Source organism: Sphaeramia orbicularis, chromosome 11 (assembly GCF_902148855.1).
Source record: "Sphaeramia orbicularis chromosome 11, fSphaOr1.1, whole genome shotgun sequence".
Taxonomy (NCBI): Eukaryota; Metazoa; Chordata; class Actinopteri; order Kurtiformes; family Apogonidae; genus Sphaeramia; species Sphaeramia orbicularis.
Genome location: NC_043967.1, coordinates 43662471 through 43682175, shown reverse-complemented (window position 1 = coordinate 43682175; position 19705 = coordinate 43662471). Strand labels below are relative to the sequence as shown.

The 19705-nt window shown below is 34.8% G+C and overlaps 1 protein-coding gene across 2 annotated transcripts; it reads right to left on the bottom strand.

The window, feature by feature from the left end:
- Positions 1-701: 701 nt before the first annotated feature.
- Positions 702-19661, bottom strand: cfap69 (cilia and flagella associated protein 69). Of its 2 annotated transcripts, XM_030147203.1 has the most exons (26): positions 19272-19661; positions 18037-18099; positions 17867-17932; positions 17446-17555; positions 17271-17347; positions 16826-16996; positions 16310-16462; positions 15884-16061; positions 15288-15411; positions 15080-15128; positions 14869-14990; positions 14558-14786; positions 13373-13537; positions 13170-13285; positions 12365-12483; positions 11829-11910; positions 11540-11732; positions 10277-10414; positions 9821-9897; positions 9425-9622; positions 8757-8843; positions 8569-8646; positions 5831-7040; positions 5545-5780; positions 3332-3410; positions 702-1176 (listed from the first exon to the last, which is right to left on the bottom strand). In XM_030147203.1, the coding sequence occupies exons 1-23, from the start codon at positions 19365-19367 to the stop codon at positions 6873-6875; spliced, it is 2859 nt and encodes a 952-aa protein (XP_030003063.1). In that variant the 5' UTR covers positions 19368-19661; the 3' UTR covers positions 702-1176; positions 3332-3410; positions 5545-5780; positions 5831-6872. The 2 variants fall into 2 exon arrangements, 1 of the variants encoding a protein (XP_030003063.1); XR_003936600.1 differs by lacking the exons at positions 8569-8646; positions 8757-8843; positions 9425-9622; ... (17 more) ...; positions 18037-18099; positions 19272-19661 and having other exon boundaries at positions 5833-5873.
- Between the last annotated feature and the right edge of the window lie 44 nt (positions 19662-19705).

Sequence of the window (19705 nt, the reverse complement as noted above, 5' to 3'; positions counted from 1 at the left end):
AAATATATAGATCGATGATTTAATCGGTGTATGTTTAATTAAATTAACATTATTGGCTCTTTCTTGAAACTACTGAAGCGATTTTCTCAAATTCTGAATTAAAATATTAGCATTTAGAGTCTATAGAAAATGACAACTGGTCAAAATGACAAAAAAAAAAAAAAAATGTAGACAAATGTAAAGAAAAGTTATATTAATTTCTTAACATCCCAACAGGAGTAGTAAGCTGGAAATTTGGAAATTACTATTTGGTGGAGTATCCTTGATTTCTTTTATATTAGCAGAGAGTTATATGTGAAATTAGAATATCTTAGTATCTGTGTAGCTATTTATATTTTCTAACTAACTAAAAAAACTAAAAACTGTTAAAAACTGATCTTCTTATGGAAGATATCTAAGGCCAAAATGGATGAATTAGACTTAAATTGAAAGGAATCATCTTATAGTTTCTCTGTTTAACATTTGAAACACAACCTAAACTACATCAAATTGAATGTTGCTCAAAAATCATCCTAAAAATGGGTCATTGGAATAAAAAGGATGCAAAGTAAACTTATTTAACAGTAACTTATTGCAGGAAAACACTCATGCGGGAATTAATATTTGAGTATTCAATTAATGGATTGCAAAAACAGTCATAAGGAAATGTTTTGATAAATGAATCATTGTTTTAGTTAAACTTTTCTTAGTAAAATGTCCTCAATAATAATCTATAGATGAAAGTGTTAGTTGCGATTTTAATCTGATGAAAATTACAGACCTGGTCAAAGTGAGAGCTTCCTATTTGAATATTTTCATCTAAATACAGTGGCTCATAACAAAGAAAACCCTGTATTATTTAAATCCAGCTGCTGGGACTGAACACAGACTCACACTTTCCCCTCGGGACACTTACATGTTCTTTCAAACGACACATCTGTCTCTTAACACCTCTGACATACACAAACATTCATCACATTCATCTATGGAGCTGCTCCAGCAGTCGCTGATCTGCTGGTAAATAGTGAACATTTGTCTCTAAACTCAGACATCCGGCTGTTCCAGACCATGGACCGTCTCTGCCATCTGTCTGGCGCTGTACAGGGACACACTCATCCCCAACGCGGCCATCGTCATGGCGATGGGGTTGAGGAGACCGCTCTGAGGCTGCATCTGGACCTCACCTGAGACCTGCCTCTGTGGACAAAGACAGACACAGCAGTGGAATTACAGCTGATACAGGACTCTGGACTGCCTTTTGTCTTTAAAGCAGTGTAAAAATTGTTAGATTGTAAATAAAAGTGTTAAATTATTTTGGTCTCATATCATATAAATCAGGGGTGTCAAACATGCGGCCCGGGGGCCAAATGTGGCCCGCCAAAGGGTCTAGTTCGGCCCCTGGGATGTTTTTGCCAAGTGCAAAAATTCGACAGTCTTGAATTGAGTTAAGCAAAAAAAATAAATAAATAAATTAGCTTGAATTGAGGAAAAAATCTTAAATTAAGACAAAAAAAAAATCTTCAATTAAGTAAAAAAAATCTTCAGTTAAGTAAAACAAAGCTTCAATTAAGCCAAAACATCTCAAATTTAGCAAAAAATCTTGAATTAAGCCAAAAAAAGTCTTCAATTAAGTAAAAAAAATCTTGAATTAAGCCAAAAAAAAAAAATCTTCAATTAAGTAAAAAAATCTTGAATTAAGCCAAAAAAAAAAATTCTTTATTAAGTAAAAAAATCTTGAATTAACCCCCCAAAAATCTAGAATTAACAACTTAAATTTTTTTCTTTGCTTTAGTGCAAAAACTAACATTAAATTATGAAAATATTTACATTTACAAACTATCCCGTAACACTAAAATGTGAATAATCTGAACAAATATGAACAACCTGAAATGTCTAAAGAAAATTTTGCACAATTTTAACAGTTTTTCTGCCTGTTCCTCAGTGTTTAGTGTCTTTGTAGATCTGATCCATAATGCACATGGAGAAATGATAAGTTGAGGAATAATATTGTTAAAATTGCACTAAATTTTCTTACGTTTTTTTCATTTAAATATCTGTTTGTTTGTTTGTTGTTTTTTTTTTTATAGTTTTGTTTATAAAAGTAAGTATTTTCATAATTTAATGTTTTTTTACACTAAAACAAAGACAAAAATTTGGAGTTGTCATTATTTATAGGTTATTATGTTATTATTATCTGGTCCGGCCCACTTCAGATCAAATTTAGCTGAATATGGCCCCTGAACTAAAATGAGTTTGACACCCCTGATATAAATCATCATGTAAATCAGTGCTTCCTTTGTATTAATGATCTGGGCTGATGTTAGTGGGATTTCACACTGGTTTAACTTGTGGATCTTATAAAAGCTGCTTTATTTTCTACATGGTAGAGAACAAGATATAAGAAAAACAAGTGATTTTTGGTTGGAATTGACATTATATTTATGATATGATGTGAGAAAACCAACCGTTTCTGGCCATTATTGACAATAGGCTTGAGTTGGTTGGAAAAAAGCAAGACTAGATCTGTTGATAGTGAGATGAAAAATAAGCTGAAACCCTCAGACAACGAGAAAACACAACAGTACTGGTGCATCAGTGAAACTCAATTTACTGATTTAGCCCATTTGTTTTCTCTGATTAAAATGGTTGGTTAATGGCTTCCACTCACTGTCTACAATGTGCATGATTGATTGTCTTTTCTTTTCTTTTCTTTTTCTTTTTTTTTTTTTTTTTAAGAAAAACATGAAAATAATGATGGCTTTTATGGTTGTCATTCTGTGATCAAGGATTCAGACCATTTGCTCATTTTGCTAATTTCTTTACAAATCAAACCTAAATTATTAGAAAGATAAATGATGCAGAACAGTTTAATAAAGGTGAGGTCTGAATGCATTGTGTTGTGTGTAAAAGCTATTACTGAAAACAAAAATTAAGATTCACATGTCTCTCATTGGACACTTTATTTTCCCTTTTCATTAACTGCATCAGTGTGTTTATAACGTATTTATACAACCTCTGCTTTCATGCAGCTTCATACGTCACCAGCTGTGAGGCAGAGTCTGAACATGTTACATAAACCCCAGTGACATCAAATATTCATTCACAAGTTGTCTCTAACTGTTCTCCTCTAAGGATTCTGTACATAATGTTCCAATCTATATTGTGTCATGTTTTCACCTGAGGGGTTGATAATATTAGCTCCTTCTTAAAATGTATGAGTTACATTACATCAAATATGATAAAACACATGCCATTTTGAAAACACGGATGAAGACTTTTTTTTATGGCTCTGTTCTCTGATTGGAGTGGAAATAAATAATAATAATAAGATGTGTTAATAACAGACACCAACCTGGAGGAGACGGAAGTATCCTGGAGTCAGTCGTCCCAGTCTGATGATCATTTCTGCTGCAGATGAACTGACGACAAACCTGTAGAGGTGAAAAAATAGTCCATAATTATCTATGCAAAAATTTTAGACCTAAACTGGTGATCTACTGCTGCTGTGTGAAGGATTTTCTAAAAGTTTATCAAGTTTCTGTGACCAAAGCTGAGAATCCTGCACATATTCAACACTTCTATTACTATCTACATTGTGGTTTACAGGGAAAGTACTCAATAGAATAGAATAGAATAGAATAGAATTGAATGCAGGGTGTCCCATAAGTCTCCATACGTAGGAAAAATAAACGTTTCTTGACATAAACCATTTTTATTTATATAATATGCTCTATATGACTGCCATTTTGTCGGGAACACATTTCAATGCGTGTCCTCCACTGCTGAAGAACTATGAAGAAGAAATATAAAGAAATACATGTTAGAACCATATGTATTATGTCTCCTATGTATGGAGACTTATGGGACACCCTGTAGAATAGAATAGAATAGAATGGAATAGAATCTTTATTTTGTCAGTAGTAATTTGTCACACACATTAACATGCACCACACACTGAAATTTGTCTTCTGCCTTTAACCCATCACTGTAATGATGCACAAAAGATAGGCATCTAAATTTCTACTGATATATACTTGTGTTATACTTATTTATATACAGTTGGCCATAAATGTGGAATAATTTTCTTTTCAGACACATTCCTCTTTTCATTCTTATTTATACACATCAATAATCACCTTTGACCAGATGTTTTGATTACATACTGTGTCCCAGTTACAGTTTATCTATCAACAATAAATCTCATTCTCACCATCATCTCATGAGAAGAGGTGAAAATATTTCATTCCAACTTTATGGGCAACAGTGTATATGTGTACTGTCTCATTTAGCGGTGTGCAGATGATCCTCTTAATACAATTGTCAGTCATTTACACTTTAATTTTTGTGCTCTATAGATTTAATTTGATCCTTTAGTCTGACGCTAACACACTAAAAACAAATATGCAGTGAAGACATTTCAGTAAATTTCATTTGCAAAACTACAGAGTACTTTAAAGCTTTATTTTAACAAAACACCAAGTTTTCTCTTGAATTTTAGTAAATGAAATCTACTTAAAACACTTTCCCTCCTTGATGTAGAATATAATATTTTTGCAACCATCCAGCTAAAGAAAATCAACATACATGGAGAATATCTTACAAAAGAGAAGACAATGAAACAAAAAAATGACCCCCTACTTAAAATCTGTGTCCTCCTCTGACATTAATCCTGTTATTCTCATGACTAATGCTTCAGAATGTAACAGATCACTTTTTTTTGGTTTAAATTACATTTCACATACAATTCTACACTGCACTCATCTATGAGACAATATTTTTAATATAAATAAAAATAAAAATAAATAAAATATAGTATATAATAGTATATATAATAGTAGTAACATAAATAGTATAATAGTATATATAATAAGTGTAATTTTAGTTTATACAGTACATCAAGAACCCTTTTTAGCACCTGGCCCATTGCTCACCACATATATCTCAGTTAGAACTTGTCCTTGAATATTCTTGCAGTTCTTATAACATTCTGCATATTGATGCTACAGTGATAGCTTCAGGTTTTTGTTGTAGACACAGAGATAAATGAAAAACTTCAGCAACATAAAATCATCAGCTAAGTAAAAGTGAAACACATAGCATTGGTTCTATCTTGAAAATATTTTTATTGAGCATTTGTTTATAATGTGTTTTAAAGTTTTCTGATAAAACTAAACAAAAAAGAAGCAAAAAAGTCTCTGCAATGCAAAGTCATTTTATTATATAATCACTATTTAGCAATATGACTTAGTTCAGCTACTGTTTGTTCTGAATAATTGCATAGCTCTGTTCTGTGTCATGAACTAATGTGACCTGATAATTACCAAGATGAACAATGTGTTCCCTCTAAAACCAGACTTTCCAGAATCAGTTAGAATGCTGATGATTCGATAGATTAAAGTAAGGGACTTTATTGTTTAATTTATCTGTGTCAAACTCTACTAGATTTTTATCCTCTTGATTTATTGTACTATTCCTGTAATAATCCTTTGCAAAGTAAGTTAGATAAAAAACATCTAGGCTTTTTTGTGTAACATTAACATTCAGATTAAACAAAGTGTGTCTCACAGTTTGGAGTTCAGAAGTCCTAGAGGAGTTCAGCTCAGAATCCAGATCATCCAGAAGCAGCATCTGCCCTCACCTTCATCAACGCCCGCAGACTGACAGCATGTGCAGCCTGAACAAACAGTGGATGCCTGTCGGACTGAAGAGGCTCCTGTGTGTCCCTGCTCTTTTGTACAATGTGAACGTCCCAGTCCTGTCTGATGGACTCCACACACACACACACACACACACACACACACCTACACACACACACACACACACACACACACACACACACACACACACACACACACACACACACACACACACTCACAAAGCTGCATGAAAAGCCCAGGCCTGTCAGGGATGATTTGGTCATTCAGCCACAGTAGAATGTGAAGAAGAAAGTGGCTCGGTGCAGCATGTTGCACGCTTGAAGGAACATGTGTGTTAATGCACTGCAGTGACTTATGTAACCCAAAAAAGACAAAATACTTCTTAATTACTGTTCAACATGGACCAAGTGGTGACACAGCAAAGAACAAAAACAAAGTGCTGTTGAATATTAACTTTTACTGGACATATAGTTATTTATTCTATTCAAATAATTTCGTGTTATAATTCGGTTACATAAGGATAAGGCCTCTCTTTTCATGTTATTCTATAGGTTACATAACATCAGATAGAAACATATAGATCTATTATATCATCACAGATCACAGTGTGATTATTTACAGATTATAGATGATTTATGTGCAGCAAAACTGAGAAAAATGGTTCACAATTACATATAAATTATTTACACTTGGAACTGCTTTCAACATTTACATTGGACAAAATAAATGTTAAAAGAGCTTTAACCCTGCAGTTGAAAATGTTTATTTTCTGACCTATACAATTAACTTATTAGTTAAATTAACTCAAAGACAAGGATTGACACTAGGCCCAAATGATCATGTATTTTACATGTGACATCTTAGTTGTAAATATTATTGGAGAAAAAAAAAGTGTGAATCAGTTTGTGTTCTACAAAGTTGTCTGCAGGTCTACTGGCACCTTAAATCAAGTGTGTTTTAAATCTACATTCATGGATTAAATGTTCTTACATTTCAACAGTTATTCTTTGTATCAGACACGTTGGACCACAAAGACCATTCAGTTTACAACAGTGTGTGTCTTTATGTGGGACCAGACTACAACATACTGATTGTACACATTTACTGACCTCATGTCTGCTGCACAAGTCAGAACAAAGATTAAAAATACCTCCTGTTTGTGTTTGATTAAAAACTCCAAACAGATGTGAATTATTTCAGAATATTCCTCCAGGTTCTTTGCTTGTTTGTTTGTCCTCAGTCTTTGACAGAAGCAGTGCTGAAGTATTCAGGGTCTTGCTGTGTTGTGGGTCCAAGGTCTCCCTGACTTGCAGACTTAAGGGGAACTCTGGCCAGAGTCAGCTTCACACCAGCTGGACCCTGAGCTCCTGTTCGCTCCACAGACATGACCTGGCCAATGAAATACTGAATAACAAACCAAAACACAATAAGCAATATTATTGGCATGTTTGTCTCGTTTTTGACACACAGTGCATATAATGTCATAGCCTTAGTCACTATAATTTCCATCAGTAGAGTCAAGGCTGCAGATTTGCATATGGAAGAGCTCAACAATATTTGTTTACCAATACTTGAAGAGGTCATTTGTATTATCTTATTTTTCTGAGAGCATAGTCTGTTAAAGTCTTACACACATACTCATACATATAGTACATAGGCCAGGAGTTACTACAACCACTGTTTACAACATCCATGTGCATGTTTCGTACATAATTATATATTATTATTATTATTATTATTATTATTATTATTATTATTATTATTATTATTATTATTATTATAAAAGCTAAATGCCTCTGTGTGCATGTCTTGGGAATCACATTTAATCTGGAAAGAGCTGACTGCTGCAGTTTGGCATACTGATGTATTTTTGATCAAGGAAGAGACTAGCGAAAATGACAAATTGATAGGACCAATATTTTGGGAGATATTAGTAATTTTGGAATACAATAGCCTTACAATCACATTGTTATGCCCAGAATGCTTTGGTGGTGACTGCTGGACAAATGTGATACAGCATGTATGAATACACAACAGCATAAAAACTACCACATCTAGAACCTGTGGGTCCCCACAGGTCAATGCACTAGTTACATTATATTGTAAATATGTATATAATATTTAAATCTAAATTTAAATAAATACTAAATAACAGATTTCTTATAAATGTGTGATGAATAAATGCAGAGAAAATATTTTCAGCCTGTCTTCTCTGCACTTTATTTTTGTATTTGCTAATGTCAACTGTGAAATTTCCTCATGGTGGGGTGAATAAAGTCTTATCTTAACTTATTCCACCACCAACAAAATGAGAAAAGAGATATCCAGATGTTTATCATCACCCACAGCATCAACAACAAGTAATAAACTCAAAAGTTCCCATTACCTAATGTTTCCAGGCTTCCCACTGTGCTAAATAATGAAACCATGTCAGTAAGAGGTCCACATAACATAAAATAGATGTACAGTATATGCTAAAGAGATAAGATTCAGTCTGAAAATCCCATGAAAATGTCACCATTAATGTATCACTATGTGCACAGGAAATGCAGCTGGAGGTTAGAGAAGTAGAGCAGACAGATAAAGATACATCTTTAGGGTTTGAATAAATATATCTATGTACTATTTTGAATCATTATTGTAATTATTCTATAATACTGTTTCAATAAACTTGAACTAATTCTAATTAATTTAATTACTGGTAAGAATATGCTCCTGTATAATGCAATGCATGAAAGTAAAAAAAAAAATTACTGCTTAAAATTACTGGAGGTTTTTTTCCCCCCAATAATTATTAGAAGATGTAATTCCTCCTTGCTACCAGTAGAGGGCAGTCAATGTAGTAATTCAAAGTTAACTGCAGGTTGATGTAAAAACTGCATCATTAACAAAATCTGTAACTTTGGATAAATGTTATGTGTTGTTGACAGACCTGTACAGGATGAAGTATGGTCTCGTCATGCTTTGGTCTCGATGATTCAATATATTTCTCTCTCTGTGCTTTAACTTCCTGTGGAAAAAAAAAAACAGGTAATGAAGTCGCTGGTGTTAAATTCTTTTCACATCAATTCTTTGCAGATAAAAGATATGATAAAAGAAGAGGATGCAAAAGACAAGCACCTTTAGAATATCATAGTTTGACGTCTTGGAAACATAATGGTCCCAGGACTTTGCTGTGAGCTCCTGTTGCCTCCATCGAGATTTAATCTGTGACACGAAGACACCAGAATCTGTCAGGCCTGAGTTCATTAAGAGAAGATCTGCTGCATCCAAATGTTCCACAGACAATTTACTAAATGAATCTGCTGATAGGTGTTTCTGCTGACTTTGTTCTCAACATTTAATGATGTTCAAACTTGGGCGGTAATTTACATGTAAAGGAAACATGTAATGAAATCACAGAACCAATAAGACAGTTATTGAGAAAAATATAAAATAAAATCATAGTTATTAACCAAAATGATGAAACAGTATGCATACATTTTTTGTTCTCATAAAAATATGTAGACTATAACATTATTTCTGTTCTTTCCATCTTTTCATTGTACAGAAGTGATTTCTTTTGGCAGTTTTTTAGACAAGTCTTGATAAGTTTGGATGCAACACCAACAACAGTTCATCAAGAATTTCTTTAGGTTATATCGGAGAGTATTTAATAAACATTTGACAGCATATAGTGTGGAGTATTGTTCCTTTCATTACCTTAAATCAACATTCTTAAGCTTATTGGTTTGGTTATTTACAACATGATTTATAAAATGTTACACTACTGTGTTCACCCTCAGTACCTCTGTGTAGAGCAGCTTCTCTTTGCCGATGTCTTCCTTCTCCTGTTGCTGCAGGATGCTGATCTGCTCCTCTATGACCCTCCTGGCTGTGTCCTCTGTGATCTTACAGATAGTTTCTAGAGACTCCTGATCAGGAGTGATGGGTTTTACTCCATCCAAGATCAACTCTTTACTGACCTCGTCCCATACCTCTCCGACCTACAGCACCATGACAGAAGGGGTGTTCACTTCCCTAACTTTTTTTTTTTTTTTTTTTTTTTTTACAGATTTTAACAGTTGCTTTATGAAACGTGTGGAAATGACAACATTATCTTCAGTTGACTCCTTTTATACAAGTTGTTGTTGCTGAAGATATGTTAAATAAGAAACTGCCACTAGAAACAATTTCATCTGTACCTTGAAGTCCAAGTATCTCCTGACGATGCTCAAAGTCACATAATCTTGTGTTGATAATCCAGGAAGATCCTGAAACCCTGAAATATGTACGTTTTCACAGTGATCCTTTTAACTAACCCACTTTTTGCATCATAAATATAAACACTAACACACAAGGCTATTTGACAGTCACTTTAAGGTTAATGTTTTCCTTAATGCTTAAGTCACATTGAGGTAACTGGCAACTTAATTTATCACACATAATGTAAATAATAGACCTTTGCATCATAAACCAGTTTAATTCCTTGGTCTGAAAAGAAGTTCTGATAGATATGAAACAGTTTAATAGTAAAAGGTTTGTAGATCCTCTAGTCCAAACCACATGATAACAAATAATGAATCAATCTTTACAACTTATTATATGCTTAAAAAAATGTATTATGTACAAGTTTTGTGATTCTTCCATTACTGCTTTACCAAGTTTGCAGAAGATGGAGAAAATCTTGGACCGCAGGTTCTCCAACATCTCCAGCACCGCTGCAGTTGGTACATTACCCGGTTGTGAAGACTGGATTTCCTCCTGTTGGTGATGACTGAGGATTGGCCTCTTAGGATCTTGGAGCACATTCAAAAACAAATATATATTTATTTATATAAGATTTAAAGGTAGCAGAACCTTGACCATGACTTGATTGCATTTTCACAAGTCTTACATACAGAGAGAAAATTAAACAAATGAGATCAAAACATTAAACTTATTCATTTATTCATTATGGAAAATCTTAAATATGTGTGGTAAGATTCTGTGAACCTCTAGGATGATCAGATCATTTTAACGGTTATGTCAGAGTCAGGTATTTCAGTAACTAGGATGAAAATCATATGTGAATCTGAGAGATCTGAGAGAAATCTTGATCTACAACTGTACAGTATATTAAATAAATATGTGATTTATTTATATCTATCTTGTAGTTATATACACACACACACACACACACACATCTGGAATATTTGTGTGTGTGTGTGTGTTTTCATTGATGTATTCGACAGGCAGAGTGTACATTAACAAACATTACTCTAAACGTGTTGGAGTTTTGTCCCAGGACAGAACTATATAGATCATTTATAAACAGGAAGAAAAAAATTATAATAATAATAAAAAAAACCAGAAGAATATAGATGTTAATAAAAACTAATACAAACTAAATTATACATGATACTACTTTAATATACACTGCTCCCCATGAAAGTGGAATAATGCTTTATGGAATAATGTTTTCAGACACATTCTTCTTTTTATTCTTATTTCTACACATCAGTAATCACCTTTGACTGGGGTCCCAGTTATACTTTACCTATCAAGAATAACTCACATTGTCACAGTCATTTCATGAGAAGAGTTGAACATATTTTGTTCCAACTTGATGTTATAAATATGGGCTAAATTAAAGCCACGCTGTGCCTCAATTTGATAATGCTCATATTGCTGCTGAGTTAGACTCTCTTTGAACATACTAGGCTGTCCTTTAATACTTTGTCTTGGCGCAAGATGAGCCTTTGAATTAAAAAATAATTATGTGTGTTATTTTAATTGGAAGAGTATATCATACCTTTATGTTATGGGAGTGATTTACCTCGTATCACTTGCTATGACCTCATTTAATGTGAAACCAAACAGATCTAAGAGGGGCCTGAAAAAGGTATAAAATATTAAGAGGAAAATTATGAGGTTAAACTTACCTGCGAGTCCTCCATAATGATTTCGGCTGACTTGCAGCTCCTCCTCCTCCTCCCTCCACATCTGCAGCAGCAGCCTGGGAGCCGTCTGACCGCCACTGTCCCTCCAGCTCAGCAGGTGAGACAGAGTGTTGGGGTTGTCACATAACTCCAGCAGCGTGGCCAGAATGACACTGTGCATGCATTTGGGACTGGACTAAGGCAGAAAGACAAACCTGAACTTCACATTTAAACGCACACACATAAATTAAAAGCACTACGAGAAAACTAAATATTAAAAGTAGGTACTTACACGAAGCAAGTCAAGAAGAAGAAATGCCCCCTCTTTGGCCAAAAAGTAATCCTCTGTTGTGTAGCAGCCCACGATGCAGGACCTGATCAGACACAAAACAAGTGTTCATATAACTGAGTGAGAACTGGTTGGTCTGTTGGTTTGTTATTTCACTCTGTCACTATGTATGATCCTGTCAGAACAGTGTGAAATTGTAACTCCATTGAGGTCTGAAGGTTCTATAATCACACACAAAGTAGGCTTTGGTATCTGTTTATTAAGAAGAAATGTCAAAAAAGGAAAAAACACAGGAACCTACTATTGTTTGCTTCTAACTATCTTGCACCAAATTTTATATCTGAAACCAAATGGAAATCAAGGAATTTTAACAATTGAGGTGCAATATGCTTTTTATGTGATAACAACCTGCCTCTCACAGACACATTAATGTATAAAGTTTTATATTGAAGTGAGTAGACTTAAATTTCACCAGGACTGAAATGGGGTTATATTACTTGAATAGTTAATCTATAAATGTGAGGTTTTGCTGAACTGACCATACACAGTCCACAGTGGAGAGGATGAGCTTGTTGTGTCCCACACTGGTGTAGAACTTCTCAGCACCTTTCTTCAGGAAGTGAACGGCCATCTCAACTCCCTCTGACCCAAACAGCTCCTGGGGCACAACACACAAGAAACATATGTGAAATACAAAAACAAAACAAACAAAAGACAACAATCCTTATGTGCACTGTGATGTTTAAGAAATTTACCATGAGTTACGGAAACCGGCAAGGGAAACTGAAAGTGAGTTCAATTTTTTGGTTTAATGTTCTGATTATGAGAATTTCAAGGATCTACTCCATCTAGTAATCTATCTAGTAGATCATGCAATGATGTCAGGAGACCCTTTTAGTGATTTTATCATGAAATGTGATGAAGAGATCCGACATGTCTCTGAGATCTTGTAAACTCATGAACATTGGACTTAAGAGACATAGAAATTCATCAAAAATACTTAATGTCACTTAAATGTAATATAAACGCTTCTTTTCTGGGTAGATGCTGTGAGTTTGTTGGAAAATGGGTGTAGATGGGAGATGTGTATTGTGTTGTTTAGTTGTTCCCTACTGAATCATCTGTCACTGTATTAGATGAAATATTATTCATATATGTTCTGTTTCAGGTTTTTATATAGCTTATATAATTTTGTCTTGTATATTTTTGCCATATATTTGACATGAGTTTGTTTTACAATTAAAGACCAGTGGTGTAACTGTGTAGCAGCTTAAGAATATTGCTAGTTAAAAGCAAATTCTGGCTGTTGTACAGAATGATCACACTCTAGTATCTCAGTTATACCTTTCTGTGCATTTCCGTCTCACATAGTGCTGAAAGGATCAGTTGAATGTCTGCCTTTATCTCCAAAGTGACATCATCCTCCTGGTCAGGACTTGCTTCCATCTGCATTAAAATCCCTAAGAAAGAAAATAATTTTCAATTTTAGTAAATTGTTAGAACTTTGCAGTGAAGAGTACATTTGAAGAAGTTTTGATGCCTTTTACCCAGAAGGTGGTTAATGGTTCCCTGATCACAGAGGTCCTGGTTGACTGACTCCTCACCCGAGGACGACACAGATCTCAGAACTCGGATACAGAGTCGCATCTGAGCCTTCTTACTGCCTCTACATCCAGTGGCGTGGAAGCTATTACCATGACCGAAGTAAGCATCTGGAGTAAAGAGAAAATGATAATAAGGATATTTAATGAAAGTAGAGTGATCCACCCACTGGGTCAACTGAGTTGTACTAAATCAAATTACTAGTATTAGACAGACAGTGAAAACGTTGCTGTTAATAATTTGGCATCACACAAACTCCAGCAAAAAATGTGTTTGTTTAATTTAAAGATAACTTCATCTGAAAAGAGTAGGGGGCTCCTTCATACACTTATTCTGCATTTAATACAAAAATTAAATAGATAATAAGTGCATGATGCTTTATAACTAAAGCAAAAAAATAAACAAAACTAGTGAAACACGAACATGAGTAAAAACTGAAATTTAAATCTTATTATTATATAATTATATTTCCAGTGTGACTATAGAGAGAATTTGCTGCGTCATAGCCTACATCATTTTTCTTCCCTGAATATATCAAAAATCAAAAATCTTTAAGGTTAATGCTAAAATCTGGTCTAATTAGCTTCTTTGAGACACATTCCAACAGACCAATACTGAGATCTGTCGTGGAAAGTCTTGAATCAAACCCACTGAGGATATAAATGGGAGATTATTTAAATGTTTTCTCAGATCTCTACAAGATAAATTAAGGGATTCTGGAAACTTAACTTTCTGCTGTTTGTTACTCCAAATACAGCAGGCTGAGAGGGGCATACTGTGGTCCAAAAACCCAAGAAGAAAGATTCTGAAATAAGTAATTAACTGAGAGAAGATACTCATTTTGATAATTTTGAGAAGCACATTTTCATATGTCAATTTCATCAGACCTCTGAGTAAAAAAATCTGAATATCTGATCCTATAATTGATAGATCTCTAATCCATATCTAATTCCTTTGGATTGAGTGAATGTAAATTGACTGAGAGACAAACAAAATCCTGACAACTGTTTCAAATTTCACCTGTTTTTCCTCATAGTCCACTGAGAAGACAAATGCTCAGTGTTGACTCAAAAACAGATGAAGATTGGTAATCTGACCTTTGACCTTTTACTCTTTAACCTCCCTCTCACCTTGCCCAACACACCAGTCCAGCAGGAGCAGCAGACATGCATTTCCCTGAAAGGACATGTAGTCGTCTAAGATGAGAGGAGCGATAGTAGACAGGGTGGCAAGTGCATGAAGCTGGAGCTCCTCCCGCTGGACGGAGGACCAGTGACGTAAACCGGATCGGACCCCAGAGGCAGGAGGTGGCTTTATGAGCATCAGAAGAACCAGCATAACATGCTCCTCTTTACAAAGCTAGAGGAAAAAAAGACAAAGATCATAATCTGACTGCATCAACTCAAATATTTACAACAGGTCACACTGAACAGGGACTGACCTGCAGAACAGCCGAGTCCTTTGACATTAACACCAACAGATTTAACAGCATCTTTTTCATGTTCAAGTCTTCATTATTATATGACAGTTTAAGGTTGCAGATCAAAGAGTTGCGACTTTTCACTGTAAAACAATAAGAAAATGTCAGTAATACACATACATAATACAAACATAACAATATTCTTTAAAATATAGGAAAAGAGTTGCCTCACACTCTGGATAAGTGACCAAAGCTATGAGCTGTTTGGCAAATAAACTCTCCTAAAATAAAAAAGAAAAAAGAAAAAAAAAAAAAAGAAGAAGTGTTAAAAGTATGATGCAACCTTTCACAGATTTTATTAACACGGTGGCCTGTTATGAGATGAAGGAATCAGATGCAGCTTGTTTCCATCATACAATTACTACATCATCTGCACTCACAATGAACAGTGAGTTGGAATTGCCAGCGATTAGAGTTGTGATGACGAGAAGATAATTCCTGAGCTGGAGGTCAATATGTCGGACACCATTCAGCAACTGGTGAAAAAAGGCCTCTTTCAGAGAACTGTGATGAAAACAAACACAGAGTAAAAGGCCTAATATTCATCCTTATGAAGTGACACCTTCTTAAAGCTTATTAGTTTGTAACATTTCTTTTAGGGACCCTTAGGTGTTCAGACTTTAGATCAGAGATTGCCCAAACATTTTGAGGTAATGTTGACTCAAGAATGCCACCAACCACTGTATTCATGAAAACTCATTCAGAATATTGCAACGATATACTGCGATTGACCATTGATAGGAATTTGACAAACCATAGGTGTTATTGCCTAAATGTATACAGCTACTATTTTTTCCTCCAGAAGGACAACTTCAGTCTAGCCTTGTACACATACTGGTGTTAGATGCTGTTAGACAAATGAAGGACTTAATTTTATGCAAACATTTTATGAATTACGGCAATTTCAAAAGTATATTTCCAATAAATAGACACTGTCCTTTTGTGCCACATTATCAAACATCTTTAGTCAACATACACGACACACTCCATGCTGCTGAGCTGAGCGGTGACTTCCTCCTTGCTTCCTCGCTCCAGAAGGTTCCAGAGGATTTCAGAAGAGCGAAACAAAATTTCACCTGAAGGATCAGGTTCGTTCATATGGAGACAAATCACCTCTGCTCCCCGAGCATTCAGTACTGAGGCACAATTCAAGTCTGCATTTGTTAAACAAAAAAAGTGATTAAAGAGATGTCATTAATGATTGAGACAACCCATTGACATCCATTGACATTGACACAAGGACACTTTAAATCAGTTTTCCTTGTTTGATTGTTATTAAGTAATGCATTGATTTATGCTCTTCAGGGCTGGCTACTTTATCTAATCAAGGAGGCCAGCTGTCGGGCTGACATATCTGACAAATCCACCCTTCAGTGGGTCCATAATAAAAACTGGGACTGACCAGAGGAGTTGGAGAGGATTTGAAGTGTTTGTAGGAGCTGCAGTTTGATGTTTGGCTGGTTTTCCACAGCGGCCATGGAGAGGAGCAGTGTTTGTGCCAGGTTACTGCGCTCCAACAGCTGCAGCCTGTAGCCTGGGGAGGTTGGCTGGACCTCTGTACAAACAGAGGCGTAAAAATGTCAAATTAATTATATAAAAAGGACAAAACAAAACTAGAAAAACTAATTTAATATGAAAGAGCAAAACATATGCTGGTTGTAATGGGCACAATCCAGGAACAAAAACATTCATATCTAAAGTTTTTGAACCTTTAAAAGTGAAGAGATGTAAGCTTATGCAGACATACATATACATACATATAAATGAACAGATAAAGTTATCAACATTAATATTGCTTTATAGTTGAATTGCCACAAAAGAAAGACAAGAACAATATTAACAACAACAACACAAAATTAAGGACTGGGAAAAGACAATAACAGAAAAGCAAAAGAACAGAAGTATAGGAGAGTCTCACTTAGTGAAAGTTTAGAAAATCTGTTGTCAGAGTGGAAAGGCCGAGGTTTTGGCTTGGTGTGATGCTCCATACCATCAAGCAGCTGTCTGGGAGCCACAGAGCTGTAGAAGGATTTCACACATTCAATGATGTGCAGTCTCACATCAGCATCTGACACCCTCATCAGACACCCTGAAACCACAAGCACAGCTGTTAGAGTAGCTTCTAAAAACAAAACCTGCTTCTGCTTATGAGCAAGAACCAAAGCCAAATTTGCAGCAGAGAGTCATCTTTTCAGCAAGACTTCAGAAAATGATATTTAAAGAAATTTGCAAAAATTTTAAATGTACATATATTCCACTTTTTTTGTTTCAAATAAATGAGCATGACCATGTATATCTGTGAATAAATAAGTTAACATTTTTTTTATAATTGAAACCGGACATTGCTTAATTGTTTAATTTACCGATATGAGAAAGGAAATGTGTGGCATCCTGCGCGTGTGTCAGTTCATCAGATGTCCTCTCTTTCAAGAAGGGAAGTCTGTGATAAAAACAGAATAAAACTATGAAAATGATTGAGTTGAAAAAAAAAAAAAAAAAACATGCTTCTGATAGAATTTAATTATTTCAGGCTCTTACCTACAAATTTTAAGTGCCTCACACAAAAGAGGCAGATAATCAGGCTGATCCTTCACTTTCTCTGCACAGTTGTTGAGTATTTTGGCTATGCCTGTCAGGTCCTTCAAGACCTTAATATAGTTCAGGAAGTTTGAATATTTTTGGTGTGTTTTCATACAGAGATAAATCCCCGAGAGGGAGAAGTGACTGGGCTAGGAGTCATCATGATAGCTGTGGTTGTTCCTGCAAAGGGAAAATGCTGACAGTCATAGCAATGCAGCTGTAAATTAGAGCCTTGGGAATTATGTTTGGCGCTGTGTTCAGGTTGCATGAGAGCAAATCTATTTCCATTACTGCACCAGGGGATAACAATGAAGACAATCTGACAATCTGTCCCAGTATGTGACAACAAAGAGGGGGGATAATCATGAACAAAGGATACAAAGCCATTTTGGTTTGTCTTAAATAACTTCTTCAACACAAAGAGGTGCCTCTCCTTCAGGTTAGCCTTAAGATAAAACAGATAATATAGTTCAGTTACATGTACAGTATCATATTTTCACACGTAATAGACACAACTATAAGACCGTTTGCATTCACACTTTAACTTACCGTCAAGGGATCTTCAAGAAGACGGATCACTTTATTAATGTCAAGACTTTTTGTACTAGTCTGCTGAAAAAAATATCCATTTAGGGAAAAGTTATAAAACGCTATTGCACTGAAACCATTCCACACCTGAACTCCACAGAACACCAACGGAAGGTGATAAAAAGCCACTACTGTTGAGCCAATAATGTTGAACTGCTTGCATTTTTGCAGCAATTGTAGCATACTGCAAAAAAAGGTATGTTTCTGCAAATAGATAGTCTGAAAAATACTTTTAGTATTATAAATTACATATTTGTAACATGGAAACATTTTGTTAGTAGGCTATTGTCTGACAAAACACATACCTGTAAATTGTAATAGTATACTATTTTCAAGAGCTGCAAATTGATCCCTGAAATAATAAAGGTATTAAAAACACATTTTGCTGTGTGGACCCCCAGGTAGGCTATATATATTTTTATCCAAGTGCAATATGGGTGCTGAACACACTGCAATGACAATACCTCACACAGGACCTATACTTAACATAAGTCATAGTGTTCAGCCAGGGTCAAAGTGCAATATATACTTAGCTCTACTGTTTCCTTTTGTTTTGTTTTTCTCGGTTGGTGACATGTCTGTTTTTATACTGTATATATATTTACTTAATATATATATTTACACTTCCTTTCTTCTTTAAACTTTGCACTACGCATCACCAGAGAGTTGTCACTTACAATTTCGTTGTACATATGTATAATGACAATAAAGGCATTCTATTCTATATATGATATGTGCATATTTAATGAGTGCAGAATTTACTTCATCTTCTCGCACAGATTTGCAGGTAGGTCATTTAGGGAAAAAAACAACTGATTGGTCATAGGTGTATTTACAAAGTCATTAAGAATACAAAAAAAGCCCAAAACAAAGCAAAAACAAAACAAAACAAACAAAAAAAAAAACATGCTCTTGCTTAATATTTTTTGAGTGATGTAGCTAATAGGCCTTACAGCTGATAAAGATAATAAATAACTAATAATAATAAAAGATGATTCCGTGAATTCGGGTAAAAAGTTCTTGGCATATGATCTCTTTTAAAGGCAATATATTATTATCACATACATAAATTCTTTAAACATATGAAGATATAAGTTTATAAGACATGAAATACAATATTTTTTTACTGTGTATATGTGAGGAAATCCCTAGCTACATTAAATAAACTTCCATGGGGAGAAACAGACTTTGTTTACCTCTTGAATGTGCTGCTTTTTGTCCAATCCTCTCGGTCTGATAAGAGGAATGTTCGGTTTTCTTCTTTGCACAAGTTTCCCTGAATCCATTTGCATCGGTAGTTAAATCAGTCCCTTTCTTTATCCAAAATTGTAAACTGTAAAATATCCTCTCTGGTATATTTGCTTATTAGTTAACGTTACACACAGGAATTAGTTACAGAAAACATCCGAGTTTCCAAGTGTGTCCAAGTTCAGTTTCTAATGACGGTTTTCCTCTAATTACTTTACATAACGACGAGGGAAACAAACGCTGTTTTGGAAGAGAGGAATTCCGATTAAAATAACAGAAAATTGACGTATAATGCTGTCGTTTATTATCTCTGCCCGTTTTATATTATGCGTGAAGTCTGACGGCGTACTTGTGTTGCTATGGTTACAGTTGGATTGTAGTA